Source organism: Zonotrichia albicollis, chromosome Z (assembly GCF_047830755.1).
Source record: "Zonotrichia albicollis isolate bZonAlb1 chromosome Z, bZonAlb1.hap1, whole genome shotgun sequence".
In the NCBI taxonomy this organism is placed as follows: Eukaryota; Metazoa; Chordata; class Aves; order Passeriformes; family Passerellidae; genus Zonotrichia; species Zonotrichia albicollis.
In genome coordinates, this window is record NC_133860.1 from 69,826,172 (window position 1) to 69,846,326 (window position 20,155).

General features: G+C 41.5%; 1 protein-coding gene and 1 long non-coding RNA gene across 5 annotated transcripts in view; one reads left to right on the plus strand and one right to left on the minus strand.

Annotated features, from left to right (window-relative positions):
• Positions 1-20,155, plus strand: part of SVEP1 (sushi, von Willebrand factor type A, EGF and pentraxin domain containing 1) — a 117,557-nt gene that overhangs the window by 76,897 nt on the left and 20,505 nt on the right. For 3 of the 4 annotated variants that reach the window (XM_026797763.2, XM_026797764.2, XM_014272460.3), the window contains exons 31-41: positions 1,521-1,694; positions 4,504-4,623; positions 5,387-5,563; positions 6,330-6,414; positions 6,729-6,920; positions 8,826-8,993; positions 10,925-11,597; positions 12,957-15,736; positions 16,720-16,945; positions 18,009-18,164; positions 19,970-20,033. In XM_026797763.2, the coding sequence (XP_026653564.2) occupies positions 1,521-1,694; positions 4,504-4,623; positions 5,387-5,563; positions 6,330-6,414; positions 6,729-6,920; positions 8,826-8,993; positions 10,925-11,597; positions 12,957-15,736; positions 16,720-16,945; positions 18,009-18,164; positions 19,970-20,033 (4,815 nt within the window). Of the gene's footprint in view, positions 1-1,520; positions 1,695-4,503; positions 4,624-5,386; positions 5,564-6,329; positions 6,415-6,728; positions 6,921-8,825; positions 8,994-10,924; positions 11,598-12,956; positions 15,737-16,719; positions 16,946-18,008; positions 18,165-19,969; positions 20,153-20,155 lie in introns of all 4 variants that reach the window. The other variant, XR_003381994.2, reaches the window with a different exon arrangement.
• LOC113460219 (uncharacterized) overlaps positions 1-20,155 on the minus strand; it is a 37,809-nt gene that overhangs the window by 9,560 nt on the left and 8,094 nt on the right. Inside the window, exons 2-3 of the long non-coding RNA XR_012578003.1 lie at positions 4,798-4,973; positions 2,123-2,179 (exon numbers count right to left, since the gene is read on the minus strand). This is a non-coding gene — a long non-coding RNA (uncharacterized LOC113460219). The remainder of the gene's footprint in view (positions 1-2,122; positions 2,180-4,797; positions 4,974-20,155) is intronic.

Genomic DNA, 20,155 nt, shown 5'->3' on the forward strand with positions numbered 1-20,155 from the left:
CCCATATGACTGCAGTTGCTTGTGTTGGAGCTGATTACATTTTTCATTTCAGCAGAATAGAAAATTAGCTCCAGAAGCAGATATTGCATAATCCTAGAATTTATATGTAGTTGGGAGGAAATCATCAAATTTGTTAAAAATGCCTTTAAAATAATTTTATCTAAATTTTAATGTCTTCCTCTTTATTCAGTAATTTGTAGCAAAAGTCTCATCTTCTGTATAAATTACAGCATGCCCATGAGGATTTACCCAAAAGCAAGTCCTGCTGGGCAGAAGGAAAGCTCACTGGCAGAAACAGCTTTGCACTTTCTTGGCGTGTAAGCTGCAATAACCACCAGAATCCTGTTAGTGTTTCTGTTTTCTCTGCATTGGGCCAAGCAATTTTACCTGCTGAGCACAGAACTGAGACAGAAGAGGGCTGACCTGCCACAAACAGGCTGAGTAGATGAAGGCTAGACTTGCCCATTGGCCTTTAAGGTACCTGTTCTACAAGGACCTGATGAATGAAAGTTACTTGAAGATACCTATTTCCTGCATAATGAACTACAGGTTTATACTAATGGTGTAGCCCTGAAAAAGTACTGACTGAATCAGGCTTAGTGTAATCACTGTCTTCACCCACCAGAATCCTTTTCCTCTTCTTGGTGCTAAACACTTCCAAAACCACAGGTGCCTGAGAGCCTGTCTTTGTTACAAACTCTCCAGCTCTATTCCTTCCCAGCAAGTACTTGGCTTCCATAACTATAGGCTTTAAATTCTTGTTGCATGATCCTTGCATGCAGCTGGGGTACTAGGACTTGCTGTAACCTGTGTATCTACAAAGATGACCTGTGTAGCTGTTGGAATAAGTTTAAGCCTTTTTGATTGAGGTAAAGATGCATAGAAGAAACTCTGCTAGAATAAATAAAAACCTCTGGTAGGCAGGTACAGGGATGATTTCTGCTGTCACAACTGGGATCAGATGGGATTATTTACTATAGTCAATCTAAGGGATGGCCAGGTTTGTATGTGAAGTCAGCTCCAGTCTCTCCATCATTCATGCACTCCCTCATCTCAGGCCAGGACTGTAATTCTTAGCAGTCTCTGTTGGCTACTTTTGCAGTGTTTAAGCACAGCAATCCTGAGCTTGATTTTCAGCAAAGGGAAGTAACAACAAGACAAACTCACTTTTCTTTTTTCTTTATAACTCACCAAGGATTATTTCTTATCAGAAGTGTTCTGTGACTGAAGGGCATCTGCTCAGATCTCAGCCACAGATGTCTCCTCAAGAGCTAGCAAAATTTTCTTAGCAGAAGCTGGAAAGTCCTCTAAGACTCTTATTGAAAAATGCCCAGAAAACAAGACCCTCCACTAGACCTGGAATTGATTAGCTACTTCAGAAAAGGACTGGGCCCTCTTGCTAATGGGATTGTACAGCTGCAGAGAAAAACATGCAGTAATGGCTCTCATGTGGAATTATTCTGAAGATGATGTGTGTTTGCTCTGCTAATGCCTGTGCCCTCTTTTCACCCATCTTGCAGGAATCAGCTGTGGAGTGCCTCCAACTTTAGAAAATGGATATTATTCAGCTGAGGACTTTTTTGCTGGCAGTACTATTACCTATCACTGTAACAGTGGCTACTATTTGTTGGGTGACTCCAGGATGCTCTGCCTGGACAATGGAAGCTGGAACAGCATTTCACCATCATGCCTTGGTAAGAAGTGTCATACATTTGGCTGCATGCACTGACAATCTCACAGTTCTCCTGTGCCCTTAGGTTTGAGCAAACATTCATTCTGAAATTGTGGAGGCTAACCACAATCCCACAGTCCAAAATATTCATTTTTCTGAAATAACATGCTCAGCCTTACATGAAACCAAAACTACATTCTATCACCTTTTTCTGTCCATCCTCTTGTGTGCCCCACATCCTGCTTTTATCAAATATATATAAAATTATATAGGCCTGCATTGCACTCCCAACCTTTCTCCTTCCATGTCCTGCAATCCTTGCATTCTGTGCTTCTGACCTGTGTATTTTGTTGCTCTCCAGCATGCTGTCAGTGTCTTATGCTCTCTGACCAGGTTCTTTTAGATATTTCACACATGGACATTGTAGTATTTAATATCAGATTTACTGACCTGAGGACAGTAGATACTGCACAGGATTTCCAGTCAAGCCGAGTGATACAAAATGTACTGCATAGCACAAGAGAAACAAATTCAAGTTACTTAATAAAATACAGCAATTGTAATACACAGTTTAGGTATAGTTCCAGTGTGTTGTATTATCAAGCTCTGTAATATGTTCACCCTCATGACCTTGCACATCCCCAGTAGCTGGGAATGAATGTGTGAGTTAAGGCCAGCTCAAGCCCATTGGTACTTGTCTGACATTTATACCTCATGTTGACCATGTGTTCATTTCCACTCCTCTGTGTTGGTCTGGCTAACTCAGAAGACATTCACACTCTTTAAGGAGCTCAAGGAGAAGCATTTACACTGTCGGTTGATCCACTCAACTGTTAGTTGATGTTTACCTGAACAAAAGACCACCTTGCTGTCTCCTTAGTCCCTAACTTGATGGGCAGATCACCTCTGCCAGTGTTCTCTGAACTTTTTTTCTGTTGTGGGGTTTTTTTGCTGAGTCAGATATGCCTGCCAGGAAGCAGCTGCAGCATTGAGAGCCCTGGGAGTACATTTGTGACCGCAGCTCATGCAGTTGCCACACCTTAACTTACTCGCTGGTCAGTTGGGTCTGATGTGCCAGGTGCAGTGGCACAAGCTGGAAGGTGTGAGAGGCTGGCATTGGACTGTGTATCGAGGACTAGGTGTCACTGGCCTTGCAGGGCCATGTCTCCAGCATTCCCCTGCTGAAATCCACTACCTAGCTGTACTTGGATTGCTGCATCTGATTGTGCTGGATCATAGCCATGGGAATTGCGCGGTAAAAAAACTGGCAAGATTTGTGTTTGACTCCTAATTCTTTGTAGGTATAGCACATATTTTTTTCAGTCAAGACAAGCAAAAGAAAATACCAAAGTCTTTTAGTTCTGCCAAAATTCTCTTTGGAGTAGGATCCCTCTAGTTTTGTAGCGTCTTGTCCAGCAGCACTTCTTCAGAATCTAAAAACATCATCCCAGGTACGTCAAGGCTGTCCAAATAGTTCAACTTCCATGCTGTAGGAGTCACAACGTTCAGAAGGAAAAAGCCTGCACCCCACCTTCCAGCTTGCCTTGTCTCTCCTAGAGCTACGTTATGGGAAAATGAAAACAAGAGTGGATTTGGCACCCTGACCCACCATTTACCTTTCTGACTCATGCTTCAGGGAGGTGCTAGCAAATCCTGGCACACCTATGCCCTGAAGCATTCCTTTTGTTCTGTTAGGGTGTGATTCACTGTGTAGTTCCACCCCACTGGAAGTCTCTTGCCTAACAAGACATTACAGAAGAAGCAGTCATTCCAGTTCTGCTGTGGCAGCACTTTGCATTCTCCTGGTACTTGTGTAGTTGGCAACTCTCTGGGTATTACAGTGCAGCTGTCATGCTGCATATCAGAAAGAAGCTCCTTTTCTTTTCAATGTGTCCTCTCATGCTGATCAGACTCATCCAGTAGTGAAGAATAAACCCTCCAATTCAGTAAATTTTCTTGCTTTTTTAACCAGTGATTTTTTACTGGAAATGGGCAAAGAACACAAACTGTGTGTCTGCATGGCATACCTTGATCAACAAGGGTCCTGTAGCAGGGCATTTAGATTAAGAATTGTTCTGCCTCTCTCTAATAGTATGAAACAAGCATTTTTATAGAGAAGAATAATCCCTGATGCCAGCACTTTTCAATTAGATACTTTGAAATTGATTCTTTGCAATTTTGACTCATTGTTTTCATACCAGGGTTGTTTTCTTACTTAATCCTTGTCTAGATTAAAAGATTTATAGTAACTAATATATTTTGAATTATTTTTAACACTTCTGGCAACTGCAGGCTCTTTTTGGGCCTAGTCTAAGATATTAGAGGCTTCATCAAAGATGGGGCTCTAATGTTTTCAGAGTATTTCTCCTCTTGACTAAGTTTTCCTGTCTTATAAGTAGGAAGGTTGAGATCAAGAGGATTTCCCAAGCAAGAGTTTAATGCAAAAATCCTTCCTTAGGATGTCTACGCAGACTAGTAGTACAATAGTTACAATATCTGTTCTTTTGCAGTTTGGAAACCAGATACTTTATGTGGAAGTAGTGACTGAAAGTTAGTAACATGTATCTCTGATTTTCTCATGTTGTGCAGTACTGCTGAGTAAATTATAATTAAAATTACAATGCAACTTTACAGTGAGTTATAAATATTTGTTTAAATATTAAGTATTTTTACCAATGGATGAAAAATGTGATTGCAGTAAGCGATTTTTAATTGTACTACTTAAAGTAATTCCTCTTGACAGTAAGACAGAAATTTAAAGCAAATGCTTGCTACAAATAGCACACTAGAGACATGGGTTTTGTGGGTTTGTTTTGTTTTGTTTTTTGCAGATGTTGATGAATGCGCTGTTGGATCAGATTGTGATGAGCACGCATCTTGTCTCAACACGAACGGATCCTATGTTTGCACTTGCATCCCTCCTTACACGGGAGATGGCAAAAAATGTGCAGGTATGGGAAAGAAAAACATCCAGCTAGCCTTTCCAAGATTCTATATAGGCCAGTATCCTGCCTTCCAGTTGCGAGACAACAATTGATATCTGGGACAGGCATGCTTTCATCTCCAGGTCGGTTTAGTCTGGATAGGGCTGTGATAGTGTCTCCTTTTGTTTCTTGAAAACTCACCTCTCTGTGAGGATACAGCTGTCACTGGGATGCTGCTCCAAGGCATACACACATGCAAAAACCTAATTGCGTGCTGAGCGCAAGACCTGGGAAGGCCACAGTGTTTCACTTCTCAGAGCAGAGCTGCGCAGTGAAGAAACATTTTAACACAGGCTTCTGAGTAGGGCTAGAGCTACCTGTGGAAACATTAAACAAGGTAACTTTGGAAGAAGATAACTAGACAGTGGCATAGGTTGGCATAAAAGGTAGTTGAGCAGTTTTCATTTTCAGGGATGGACATGCTGGAATGGGCTTTCCCTCACAGAGGGAGAAATTACTGTAAGATATGTTTGCTTCTGATAAGGAATGCAAACTCAGTTACAGAGGGCTCTTCCACATCTTTAAACTTGGAGATTAGCTTACTTGCATGAGTCTTCAGTCATTTACATATAAAAGAGAGAAGGCTGTAAATTTCTTATGTAAACTACTTTAGTGTTTTCCATATGCTTTGCCTTCTACTTTCAGCAAATTCCCAAGGATATCTCTTGTAATTTATTCATAAAACCTGACACACAAGTATGTTATTTGTAGTTTCCCTCTTTTTCCTCAGAACCTGTGAAATGCCATAATCCAGGAAATCCAGAGCATGGTCATTTACATGGGGATACTTACAGTGTTGGTAGTCAAGTAACATTTTCCTGCAAAGAAGGGTTCCAGCTGACAGGAGTGATGAAACTTACTTGCATGGAGTCTGGAGAGTGGAGCGACCCAACACCCTATTGTGAAGGTTGGTTCCTAGGGGTAATGCATGCTGAAATGTGACTTTAACATTAGGCAGATGGGAGGGGAAAAGTAATAGTGAAGAGCCTTTAGAGACCATGGCAGCTTATGAAACCCTGTCCTAGCAGATCTGGATGTCAGTGTTGAAGTCTTTGTTCTCTTAAGATATAAGCACAGTTGTCATGTCTGTAGTGGTTCTCTCTTACGCAGATTCTCCAGTGCGTCAAAGGTATAGACTCAGTCTAATGCAAGCATTAGAAGTGTTCTTCTAATTCTAATTCTTCTCCACCCAGCTTTCCATTTTCAAGCAATTAATCACTTAAAGACCATTAACTGTCTCAGTGGATTAAAAGCAACCTGGAAGGACAGGCTGATGCATGTACATAGTCATGGTATAATAGCAGAAATTGTTTCTTTAGAAAACCAGAACAAATGAGATGAAGCAACAGGTAAAGTGAAGAGTTGACAAAGAATGTCTGAGGAAGAAAACAATTACTTTGTCCATAGAGAGAGGTAGATATGGACTCCTCTTGATAATCAAGCATGTGGTTTGTAGCGTGGTTATAACTGCCTACTTCCAATTAGTTCAGTTTCTCAGTAAGGTGAACTCAGATAAAGAGTCCTAAATGTCACTTACAGATTAGTCAAGAACTCATTGTTACCTAGGGCTTTATATTTCTTCAAATCTTTTCAGAGAAAACAAAGCAAATCCTAATCTTGTTCATTTGTGTTTGTGTTATATCAACCTCTCTTGTATTCCTGTCTTTTTAAAGCTATATCCTGTGGTGATCCAGTTATTCCAGAGAACAGTGCCATTTTTGGCTCAAATTTTACATACCATAATAAGGTGGTGTACAGGTAGGAATTCAGTATGTTTGAAGTGCTGTATTAATAACTGATTGACAATCTGGCAGCAAATAAGAGTATGGCTGAATTGAGAGATTGGTTGAAATGAAGGAGAGGAGCAAGATGGGATTAAAATAATGGAAAGACATTTGGTTATAGAGTGGCTGTTCATTAGCAGAGCTGAATGTTTACTCCAGTACTACTTCTCTATTTCCTGAAAAGAAAGATGGTTTATGCAGGTGTGGATGATGAGAAAAAAGGGATGGCTGATTATGTTGTGCACAAAAGGCCCTGTGTTTGATAGCACTTCTTTTCTTCTAATGCAGATGCAATGATGGATACAACTTGGTGGGTGAAAAGGAAATTCTGTGCCTTGCTAGTGGCATTTGGAGTCATGCTCCCCCCTCCTGTGAAATGGTGACGTGCCCTAGCCCACAGGATATCAGCAATGGAAAGTACACGCTCAGTGGCACAGCCTATCTTTCCTCTGTATCATACACCTGTGACAGTGGATACAGGTAAATGCACGAATGTGCCTGAGCCAAATGCAGGTGGCATACTTGTTAGGTCTGACTTATATCTGAAAGAAAAAAGCTGTGATCATTGCTCAGAGTAATAAAATACTAAAACAGAATTGGAAAAGACTTCTTTGTACCTTGAGGGTACTTTTTGTATTTTATCCTGAACTGGAGCAGTTCAGAAAAGTCACTCAGGATTTGCTATGTACATATGTTATGCTTTTCATTTTACCATTAAACTTACAAAAATATTTTGAATATTCAGAAAAATAGTTTTTATTATTTCTGAAAGTTCTCATTTGCCTTTGAAGATCATTATACCTCTACAACTGTAGTTCATATTACTTTTGCTGTTACTTTTCAGCACCTTTTGTGAAGGAACTTTCTGGAAGTTAACAATTTACTCCTTTAACAATTTGTACTAGTAACTTATTATAAGTATTTGTTCTGTTTTACATTTGTAAGCAATTATATTGCAAACATATTTTTAACATGCTGCAATTAAAAATTAACACATTAATCCTATATCCAAGGATGTGACTGAACATGCAGGTTTCTGCCTCCCCTCATATCTGCTTGTACTTCTAGCAGATATGCTCTGACATAAATGTCCCATATGGACCTGTTTAGGGATGACATTTTCCTGCTGCAATCATTTCCTTGTCCAGATGCAGGCAGGTAGATGAAGTGTGTTCATTTGGTGAATATTTTAATTTTGTTAGTACAAATGGATAACTCAGCTGCAGTTAAGTGTAGTGTTAAGTCATAGATTTGCAGATAAACCCATAGATTGTGGGTTTATCTGTACCCCACTAAACCAGGCAGTGCAATGAGTTTTTTGACTGTGGACTTTGGACATACAGGCAGCAAATACCACATCAATTTTGATTCTTTGTCGTTACCTGTCTACCATAGGTGAGAGAGGTCCTCTCTCCTTTGGTTACCACTCCAGAGGAAGCCCTCTCAAACAGTGTCCATCTTATGCTTTGTTTCTGGACCCAATCTCTTCTTTCAAGCACCTTTTAGGTGTTTTTAGTCTTAAACATATTGCCACAGGTAGGCAAAGCCCTACTTTCCTCACAAGGGCCTGTACCAAATTTGTAAAAGCATTACAAGTCACTGTTCTGTTCCATTAACTTATTTCAGCTAAACATGGGGGTCTAATACCATTTGACACCAAATTGTAGGGAATCAGAGACGCCCATGTAGGGCTCTCAGATATGATGTGGGCCCTACAGGGAACCCATAGACAGCTGATATAGCAGCTGGAGACAAGAGTCATCTCAGAGAAGTCTTTCACACTCTGTTCAGACATCCGAGTCACACCACCTGAACCAATCCTGTTCCAACTCAGATAATGAAACCAAAAAATATCATCGACTTCAAATGTGTGTGGCCATTCACTCAAGCAATATCCTTTACCTCCTGAAGGAACTGAATGCCTTTTTGTGAACAGACTTGAACTGGAGCTTTTCCTTCAGTGTCCTGGCTGAAGATAGTGTTTTAAGTCGTTGAGTGAATCAGGTCTCAGGCAGGAGCATAGTTGCAAGTCTCAAGACTGGCAGGTTGTTGATGGCATACAAATAAATTTTTAAGGTTAAACAAGTATTTCTTTTGTGTTCAAAGAGGGGCAAAGCTGCAGCAGAAATTGTGTGTGTCTGCCTTGAGAGCCTTGAGTCTTCACACAAAATCCACCAGCTTGCTCTTCAAAGTGATGTGAAGACCAGCCTTTTTTAATAACATCGGGGTGTTTTTCCATGAGCAAAGCGTGAGATTCTGGCCTCTACTAAAGTCAGTGAGAAAGACTCCTTAGTTTCACTGGAGCCAGAAAGCAAAGCAGCTCTTTCACTCTCCATCCCTCACCCAGAATGAAATGATGCCTTAATAATGGTCTTTGTGTCTCAGCCTTCAGGGACCTTCTGTACTTATCTGTGCATCTTCAGGGAGCTGGAACAGCACACCACCGGCTTGCAACATTGTGTCTTGTGGTCCCCCTCCTGCCATCAAAGATGCAGTCATCAAAGGAGATAACTTTACTTTTGGAAACACAGTTTCTTACACCTGTAAGGAAGGGTATGTAGATCAGCACTACTGGATCAGCACTACTGGATCAGGTTGAGTAAAACTGGTGCACTGTTTGACAAGTCCTTTCTAAATGCACACTAATTCATGTTTGCTACTTCTGTCTTAACTTTTTGGAAGTTAAATGCAATGGAGATTTTTTTTGTGGGTGGTCAGGTTAGTATGAGACAGAGATTTATTAAAGTAGTTTCAGGGGAACTGAATACACTCAGGAAGAGAAGAATAGAGAGGAATCAGGGGGAATGGTAGCACAATTCAATCGGGAACCCTTTTGCTTGGAGTTACTAGAGAACCAGTACTTCTGTGTTAAATTCAAGGCTCTGATCATAGCAAATTCTTTATGTCTCATCAGGATGTAAGAATGCTTTTGATGCAGTTTAACTGTCTGCTGTGGTGTTGCAAATTCTATTTCCTTAAAATTAAGACTCATTGTTTATTGAGGTGTATTGTTTTAAATTTATTTTTATCTACTCTATGTAGAGAAATTTTCATCAAAGTGGAGGCTCAGTTTTGATGACATCAAGCATGAAAGTATAATGCTGGACTCTGATCCTGCAAGAACCTTTGCACACAGTAATCTTTACAGCCTATAAGTAGTTCCATAAAATTTCTTGAAACTGTTCTGTCTAAAAGGCAGAGCAGATAAGCAGAGCTTTTGCCAGTTTAGGTCCAAAGTGACTGAAGAATTTTCTGCTTTTTCTCAGTGTAAAATGGTAAATGACAGGCCAGCATTTTTCTTATAAATTGGCTTTGCAATGTTAATTGAAACATAATTGACATAAAGCATCCTTATTATGTTTTCTAGACTGTATAGTGATTTTAAAAGCTGCTTCTCTTTCTTGGGCAAGCATTTTAAATGGGGTAGGATAGCAGAATTTAAAGGCTGTCACAGCTGTTTGCCTGTGACAGTGGATTATTTTAAACATTGGCACATAATAGGCTCTTTTTCTGGGGTCCAGTCATGAGGCCTTGAAAACAAATTTTGCAAACAAGACAAAACAGTTTTACAGATGTTGCTTCAAGATCTGAACAGCCTGCAGTTGGAAAGTCAATGGGGACTTTGCAGTAGTTATTGTTTCTTTGCTCTTTGTGAGAGCACACCACAGAGAAAAAAATTTGAGAAAACAGTCACAGGTACTGTGAGTACACTACTGCCTGTTGCATATGTAAGCAGCTGAGGTTTAAGTGGGATGATGAGCTGCATGGATTAATGCCTGTCCCTGCATCCCAGAGACAGAGTGGAGAACTACAAGTACACTAACAGTATTAATGTGGTAGAATTTTATTATAAATAATCTCATTGGGTTTTTTTCCAGTCAGCATTAATTTTTTTTATTGACTTTCTAATATTTTTTAACAGTGAGTTTTTAGGAAGAAGTTATTTTGAAATTGCTATATGTGTTATTGGTAAGAGCATCTCTGGGTAACTCACTAAGAAGTTTCACTTTGCTTGCAAGTGTGAAAATAGATTGAAAGGGCTAATACAAAAACCCAAAAGGCCTTTCTAGGTTTTTCATCTCTTTCTTTTCCAATCAGTTTTGGTAAACAGAAACAGTTTCTGAGTGAGATCATTTTCTTGAGGATTGCATGGACCATTACAGCACAATACTAGGTTTACTGTAGTACTTTGAGGCCAAAATGGAAGCTCAGAAATGGTCATTGGACGTCTTACCTCTCTCTCAGACAGGTGAGAGAGAGGTAAGATGCACAAGGTGTGCTAGGATGCCCACCGTTGTGATACTTCACCCATGGACATGTAGGCTTTAGGATTTTCCTTTTGAAGTTGATCATAGCTAATTTAAAAGATCCTGTTGTTCTGGGGTTCTAGCAACAAGCTCATACTGCAAGGGCTTCAGGAAACCTTAGGTGGAGTTTGACAGTGCTTGTATTTTTGACTTCCTGTGTTGTTTCCTTATCCACAGTTACACATTAGTTGGCCCTGAAACCATAGAGTGCTTAGCCAGTGGCAAGTGGAGTGTGAGCCAGCAGCAGTGCCTGGCAGTATCCTGTGATGAACCACCCCATGTGGAAAATGCATCACCAGAGAGTGGCCACCGCCTCTTTGGTGATATAGCTTATTACTTCTGTTTGGATGGTTACAGCCTGGCTGATAACTCTCAGCTGCTTTGCAATGCAGAAGGGACATGGGTGCCTCCAGAGGGCAGGGACATGCCCCACTGCATAGCTGATTTCTGTGAAAAGCCATCCACTGTCTCATACAGCATCCTGGAGTCCATTAGTAAAGCCAAGTTTGCAGCTGGCTCCATTGTGAGCTTCAAGTGCATGGAAGGCTTCGTTCTGAACACTTCAGCCAAGATCGAATGCCTGAGAGGGGGCCAGTGGAATCCTTCTCCTCTGAGCATCCAGTGCATCCCCATCCGCTGTGGAGAGCCTCCCCACATTAGCAATGGCTACGCCAGCGGGTCCAACTACAGCTTTGGAGCAGTGGTGGCTTACAGCTGCAACAAGGGGTTCTACATCAAGGGAGAGAAGAAGAGGACCTGTGAGGCCACCGGCAGCTGGAGTGGCAGTTTGCCCACATGCCACCCAGTGTCCTGTGGAGAGCCACCGCAGCTTGAGAATGGCTTTATTAAGGTACAGAATGTGATTTCTCATCTGCCTGATACCATGGGAAACTGAATGTATCTTCACAACTGTTGCTGTTGGAGTTTTCTTCCTTCTGTTTTGCTCTTCTGTTAAAACTGAGGAAGTACATGATTGGATAGGATAAAGAAGGGGAAAAGCAGGTGGATTTCCATCAAAATCATATCTGAAAAGCATGACTATTTCCATGGAATTTCCTATCATAAAGTGGCTTATCAGTTAGGAGACATATTCAACTGATTTCCTTAATGTCTTAGTCTTCATTTGTTTGGTTCTTGGGTAGCTTTCAAGTGCCTTCTTAGATATGAAGAACTGATGCCAGTTGACAAACCTTGCTTTTTTCATTGCGATAAAAAAATCTGATATGCAATAGATAAATCACCTTGAGATATTTTTTCTTCTTTTGATGCAAGCACATTTCTTTACTGAAGTCAGAACTTCCCTTTCCTTATCAAATTAAATTGCAACAATGTTGCACATTTGGCGCACAAGGGCAATATTGTGGTAAGGAAGATCAAAACCACTATTATAAAGATTTAACAATGAATTTTTGAAACATTTTTCTTCTGAGCATCCCTCTTCCTTCCTTAAATCCAGGGATTTAAGATACCAGGATACCAGATACCAGGGATACCAGATACCAGAGAATCTGCATTTGCTAAATTTGGAGGGTGGAGGTTGACATTAGAGTTCCCACATGAGTTTCCAGCAGTTTCTGTTCTGACTCCCAGACAGATGCATTTTCTAATTAATGCATATCACTCTGTTTTGTCTTCCTTAGGTAGGATCGCTCCCTCATCTATTCCTTACAGTTAGAGAAAATTTTTATTGCCTCAGTCAAAGCCCAGACTGCAACTTTTAGTTGCTTCTCAGCTGCCTGCTCAAGGCCATGCAGCTGCATATGTGGCATTAATAAATGTCTCCTAGTCGCAGTAGATTTGAGGGCTCCAAGCTCAGATACACACAGAAGCTAAAGAATCACGACAATAATAGGCCATTTGATGGCAGCTTCCCCTGATCCATTTTTTTCCCATCTTCCTTTCCACACCTATTTTGGTCTCATGGCTCAGGAGGGGAGAAAGCAGAGGAATTCTTTTCTAGCTTTCACCTTTTAAGGTTTGAATTTTCTGTTTTATTTTGGCCTCAGATTTCCTGAAAAGAAGAGTGCATTATTTGAGGCAAGATATTTTGTGCCAGTTACTTGCCTTCATTCCTTCTGAGACAGCCTTTACTGCTGTCAGGGATTCGGCTAGAAGCTAGACCAGGAGAGCACAAGAAATTAAATCAGTCTCCTGTTGCCAAATCATGCCTCTGCATTTCAGACATGTCTCTCTGTTAACTGTTTTCCAGGACACCACTGGGCACTTCTTTGAAAATCAGGCAAATTATCAGTGTGACTCTGGTTACCAGATGGTTGGGAGCCCAGTGTTTATCTGCCAAGCAAACCGGCAGTGGTACAGTGAATTGCCCCCTTACTGTGCTCCCCTCAGCTGTGGAAAACCACCATCCATCCAGCATGGCTACTCCAAGGGAGAAACTTTTGAAATGGGCTCCAAAGTTGAGTTCTTCTGTGATGAAGGCTATGAGCTGATTGGAGATGTTTCATGGACGTGTCAAAAGTCTGGGAAATGGAGCAAAAAGCAAAGTCCCAAATGTGTGCCAACAAAATGTCCAGAACCACCCCTGGCAGAAAATCAGCTAGTCTTGAGAGAAGTGTCTTACCAAGTCGGTGTTGTACAGTTCTCCTGCAAAGAGGGTTATGTTTTGCATGGCTCCTCTGTACTGAAATGCTTGCCCTCCCAGCAGTGGAATGATTCCTTTCCCTTCTGCAAAGTTGTACAGTGTTCTGCACCTCCCTATATCCCCTTTGGGGACCCCTTGGCTTCATCCCTTCATTTTGGAAGCATTGTGAAATACATCTGTGTGGATGGGTTTTTGCTCAAGGGTGAGTCCACCATCAGGTGCCAGGCTGATGGCTCATGGAGCTTGCCTTTGCCAGAATGTATTCCTGTGGAGTGTCCTCAACCAGAAGAAATTCAGAATGGCATAGTTGATGTGCAGGGCCTCACCTTCCTTAGCACAGCCCTCTACACATGTAAACCAGGTTTTGAACTTCTAGGGAACACAACTGTCCTCTGTGGAGAAGATGGACAGTGGCTTGGGGGAAAGCCAGTTTGCAAACCTATTCAATGCCCAAGGCCTAAGAAGATTCTCAATGGCAAATACTCATTCACAAATTTCCATTATGGACAGACAGTTAGGTATTTCTGTGACAGAGGTTTCCAGCTCCAAGGGGAGGAAACACTGCGATGCCTAGAAACAGGAGAGTGGAGTACAGAGGTTCCCTCTTGCAAGGCCATAAATTGCCAGCCCCCTCAACCCATTGAGAATGGCTTTGTGGAGGGTGCAGATTATAGCTATGGGGCCATGGTCATTTACAGCTGTGTGCCAGGCTTCCAGCTGTCAGGCCTTGCCATGCAGACCTGTGAAGAATCTGGGTGGTCTAGCTCTACACCAACCTGCCTTCCGACAGACTGTGGCCTGCCTCCTCACATTGACTTCGGAGAGTATGTGCAGCTGAGACATGGGGAAAGGCATCCTGACCAGGAGAGTGTTACAGAGAACCCCTCCCTTTCTCATGTGTTGCTGGCTGACAACGTGAAGGACTTCAAAAGTTCTTTGAAGGAAGACAGTGCAATGCAGCTCACCACTTTCTTATTTGGAACTATCATTTTATACACATGTTACTCTGGCTACGAGCTGCTGGGAAACCCTCTTCTAGCTTGCCAAGAAGATGGGACTTGGAACGGCACTGCCCCTGCCTGTGTTTCAATAGAGTGCGCCTTGCCATCCCCCCCCGAGAATGGTTTTTTGCACGTCACAGAGAACAGGCTTGGCAGTGCAGTGAGGTACACCTGCAGGCCAGGATTCACACTGGTTGGCTCTGACACGCGGCTGTGTTTGCCAAGTCGGCAGTGGAGTCACACTGCTCCTTACTGCAAAGCATTAACGTGCAATTCACCTCCCCATCCTTTGAACGGGAAGGTAAGAGGGGAAAACTACACATATGGGAGTGTTGTCTACTATGAATGTGATCCTGGTTACCAGTTAAATGGCCCCGCAGAGAGGAGATGCCAAGAGAGCCAGAAATGGGATGGCAGTGAACCAATCTGCATTCCTGTTTCCTGCGGCCCACCACCAGTTCTGGAGAATGGTCAGGTAACTGGAGAGGACTACACATTCCAGAGACATACAGAGTATAGGTGCAACGAAGGTTTCCTGTTAGATGGGGACAGGAGTAGAGTCTGCCTTGAAAATGGAAGCTGGAGTGGAATCACTCCGGTTTGCAGAGCTGTGATCTGCCCTGTGCCACTGCCTCTTCCCAATGGGAGAACTACTGGCTCAGATTTCAGCTTTAATAAAGAAGTGCACTATCACTGCAATGATGGTTATAGCCTGCAGGGAGCATCGACGCTTACCTGTCAGCGTGACGGTACCTGGGACTCAGAAGCACCACACTGTGAGCCAGTCATTTGTGGACCCCCTGAAGACATCTCCCATGGCTTTCTGAATGGCTCAGCCTTCACTTTTGGGGAATTCGTCCACTATATATGCTTCCCTGGTTATAACCTGCATGGCAATCCCTTACGGCAATGCCTGTCCAATGGGTCCTGGAGTGGGAGCCTTCCATCTTGCCTACCCTGTGTGTGTCCTACACCACATATTCGAAATGGGATTGTTCTTGGTACAGATTTCAGCTGTGGGATAAGCGTGCAGTTTCAATGCCTGGAGGGCTTCAAACTGCTGGGACCTCCTGAAGTCACCTGTGAGGCAGCTGGCAAATGGAGTTCTGGGTTTCCTCGCTGCGGACAGATTTCCTGTGGTGCTCCACCCATCATCCCCAACACATTTATCAACGGGAGCAGCTCTGAAGATGAGAACACAATCATCTATACCTGCTTGACAGGTTTTGTCATGAAGGGGGGTCCAGAACTGACTTGTGTGGAGACAGGTGTGTGGAAGAAGCCATACCCAAGCTGTGAGCTCTTAAACTGTGGCCCACCACCATCTATCCCAAATGCAGAGGTTCTTGGGAACATTTACACCTATGGAAGTAAGGTCCAGTACAGGTAAGGATGATACTGCTATTCTGTTTTCATTAAAAGTCTCTGAAGGAAAGAAGATGGAAGGTTCATGTACCTTCAGTTAGTGCAAGTTTCTACATACTCAGATTGACAAAGCCCACATTGCTATGCACTTTATAAAATACTGTTTGGAAAACTCCAGAAAAGCATTTCAGCCTGTTGGGCTGATGCTTCCACTGACTTTAATTTCCCATTTCCATTTGCTTTCTTATTCTTCTCCACTGAAACACTGTTTTCAACATATACGGGTTTTTATCAAGTGACAGAAACAGTCAGCAGGGTGTGCAGCTTCTCTCCTCTTGGCATTGTATTTATGGTTTCTTTCTGCTTCAGGTGCTGCTTGTAATACAAAAGACTTGATATCCCTCTTCTCCCATTATCTGCATTGCAGCACTGTGCTGTCTGGAGCACTGGAGCAAATTACTCCTTTGATAGATATGAGAAACTGAGGAGTTTTTGTTAATTTCCTGGAGTACTTTTGCTGCCCACTACTAAATCCACTAGTGCAAGCCAGTTGAGTTGTTCTTGGTAAAGCACCATTGAGTCAGCCTTGGGTTTCTAAGCAAGACTAAGGCTTAGTTTGTTCTTGGAAGAAAGTGAGATCATCTTTAGAATTGCTTGGTGCTCACACACTCTACCTCGCCAAAGGCCCTCCTAGCAAAGAGATGGGCAGTGTAGAAATTGCCCTAGAACTTCCAGTACCCTCTGAGTACTGAAGCCACCAACTCATTTTCCATTGTGATGCTACAGCAGCATGAAACAGCTGGAAATGAAGTCTGAAGTCTCCAGCTCTTGCAACAGAATTAATTCAGTTGAGACATACTTCTTACAGGCTTACCTTGAAGTAATAGAAAAATCTCAAGACATATTATTAACAACTAATGCTGAAAAGTTACTGTCCTGACTTTTTAATTTATGGGTTATTCCTAGCTGTGTCTCTCTGGTCAGGTCTTCATGCTGTGTTGCAGATGTCTGGAAGGCTACACAATGGCGACAGAAGTGGATATATGCACTTGCCAGGAAGATGGACAATGGTCCCCTCAGAGTATTTCCTGTTGCCCCCGAAAGTGTCCACTTCCAGGAAATATCACTAATGTAATCATTCTTGGGAACAACTTCACTGTGAACTCAAGCATCACTTTGTCATGTGTAGAAGGCTACACTCTGGTGGGAGCAAGCACATCTACATGCAAGGTATAGTTTTATTAGCACTGTTATATTCTGTTATATTCAGGAGTGCTTCTCATATCTTCCTTACCTTTTGGCCCTTAACTGGGCACAACTAAAAATTTCAAAGCATATTCTGCAAAATGTTTTATGTTTAGTTGTTTCCCAATAAGAACAATTGTTTTCTATGTATGGACTTTCAGAACAAAAAATATTTTATTTCTCCTTCTATCAAAAGGCTGTCTTTTAGAAAAGCATTCATTTTATCACATGCCAAGCATTAAATCACTATGTCTGAGATTTAAAAAAAATTATGTCCAAGATTTCTAATATATTTTGAGGATTGCAGGCAGAGATTTATCTCTAGAATAACAGGCAGTTGACATCCACTGTACATCTGTAGAAACTTGAATCCTCTGTTAAAGAACAAAGATCTTAATCAGTTCCACTGGTAACCTCCTGTCACATTAGCTGTGGACAGCCTCATCTTGAGTTTGTAAATAGACTTTTAAAGTCACTAGGTACACTTGTATGAGAAAAGCTGACCATGTGTGGGTTTGCAGAGTAAGTCTTTCTTATTAAATGTTTTCCCCTCATTTTGCTGTTTCAAATATCTGTAGGAGTAGTTGTCTTTGACAAATGTTTCTTCAGGTATCAGACTTCCCTTAGTAAGTCAGAGAAGGCTGCTGAAGCACTTAGTCATGGTGTTAGACATTCAACCAGGAGAGAAATACAAAACATGAAATCAGGCAGATGTAAGTTTTCATTCTTCTGATGTGTTGTTCCCTGAGTGGTTAGGTGACCTTGCCCCAGTGAACTTGCTTTTCCAAGCTTTTTTCCCCCCTTTTTTTTGTTCCATCTGCCTTTTAAATCTCAAGCTAAGGGTTCCTGCCAAAGATAACACTAGTCTATGTTAACATCTTGAAAATGTTACTTAAATTACCAAGTTTTATAAAGGTCTGAACAGATAATATTATATCTGTACACCCACAGCAACTGGATGCTCCTACCAAGATTTTTCTTTTTCAATTAGATATGATTGCACATATAAAGCAGTGCTGTTACATTTCTAATTACATTTATTTTTCAGGAAAATGGTGTTTGGGTGCCACCATTTTCTGATGACATCTGCAGTCCTGTGTCTTGTGGAACTCCAGAGTCTCCAGAGCATGGATTTGTGGTTGGCACTAAATACAATTTCAAAGATGTGTCTCTTTATAAATGTGACTCTGGCTATGAATTACAAGTAAGTAAGCTCAAATCCCCAACACTCTAAGTTCTCATTTTCTGTTCCTGAGTGATTGCTATGGACTGCCTCATTCATTTTGACACTATGGAAGCTGGGTGTCTGCTGGTTTTTTTATTGTCTGTAGACAGTTCATGCTATGTTTGGGACAGTCTTTGAATGGTTTAAGGGTATAGTTGAAGCAAATATCCTGTTCAGAGGTATGTGTCCAGCAGGTATCTTGCAGTATTTGAGTTTTCTTAACTGAAGTCCTCTGCAAATGCAGCATTACATATGCTTGTGATCATAAGTCGCAGAAGAGTTAATTTCTCATGTTCTTCCTTAGCCAGAGTTAGACTAAGGGGTTTTTTTCTGATTTGTAGTGTCCCAATCATTGTCTGTGTGACAAGAGTTGTGCCTTCCAGACTTAAAGTTCCTCATAAACTCCACTGCCCTCAGTTCTATGACATTGCCAGATGGTATTAAAGTGATAGATCAAAGATATTCCATTTTGTTCAATGACAGCTTTATTCCCTGATGGAGGAGGAATCAAAGTTCTTTCCTGTCCATTGTTTTCATTACAGCTTTTATCCCCACCTGAGCCCTGAAACAGCATTGCTTTCCCAGTATCAGGATTCAGGCTAGCAAGTTCAGAGCTGGCTCAGTGGTGTTTTCAAAAGCTGCAGTGAATTCAGAAATGACAGTAGGTTGCTGAGGCACAGCATGATCTCCACTGTTCCCAGGTGATGAGTGAGACATGAGGTGGTGAGATGTCTCCAGGACAGAGGCTGGCTCTTAATGCCGGTTTTGTGCAGGTCAAGCAGAGTGCAGGATTGCACTTCCTTTGTCCTGTTGTAACATCAGTAACTAATTAAGAACTTCGTGCATGTAAAATCACCCAGTCAGAAGTTAATTCACTCAGTCAAGTTAAAATTAGAATTTGGAGAATGCCTAGGTAACAAAGACTTTAATTTTCATTATGTTGTCAAATAGTGCAAATATGCACTGGAGTTGAAGGTGTTAGTATTTAGACAAAAAGGTAGAGTTGCAGTTTCAAATAATTCTAGTAAGCAGTAAACCAGTGTTGTTTTACAGTAATAAGCTCTTCCAAGCTTCGTAGTCCAGTTTCGCCACCTAGTGTCAAACTGTGTCCCCACTGTAGGAGTCCTCCTTTCTTCCTTTGGGAAACAAAGTCCATTGGGTGTGATGCCATACAACAACATGTCAAAAATCTACTCTTTATCGATAGGTCTGCTTTGTAATAAAAGTACATTACAGCAAGGGACATAATTAAATATTGTCCTCCATGTCTCTGGAGAATTAAATCCTGGGCTATTGAACTGTCCATAAAACTTGTATGTAAGAAAGAAATAATGTAATTTATAGCAAATATAAAGAATGAGTGTTCAGGATGTGGTTAAATCAGCACATCATGTTTATCAAACTCCAGCTTGTATAGTTGTTGAAAAAATTCCTAGTTGAATTTCCTATAAGTAAGTCCTGAAAGGAGAAAAATTGTCATCACAACATATTCCTATGAGCAAGAATGATAAAACTGAAAAAAAAAAAGAGGATTCTCCAGAGATATAAGGACAAGAGAACTAACTGGCCCCACAAACTTTTGATTTATAAAAGACACCCATCATTTTGCAGAAAGTTGTGCCATAAACTCTAAGGGTAGCCTTGGGCTGTAGCACTTCATTTTCTCTTTGGATGGGTGGCACATGGAGAAAAAGCTTCCTCACTTTGCTGGATACTAAAGATGATGGGAGAAAAGAGTTTATTAAAGCAAAGCTGTTCTTTGAACATTTTCTCTTGTTTCACAGGGTGATGCAGAACGGACTTGCCAAGAAGACAAGCTTTGGAGTGGCAGTGTGCCAGTGTGCAGAAGTATGTTCTACCTGAATCTATCGCTTAATGTTGGTCAAGGGTGATATCACACAACAGAAATCACTAATGCTCATTTTGCTTTATAACCCATACTGTCTGCATTTACCTAAATTTTTTTGGTA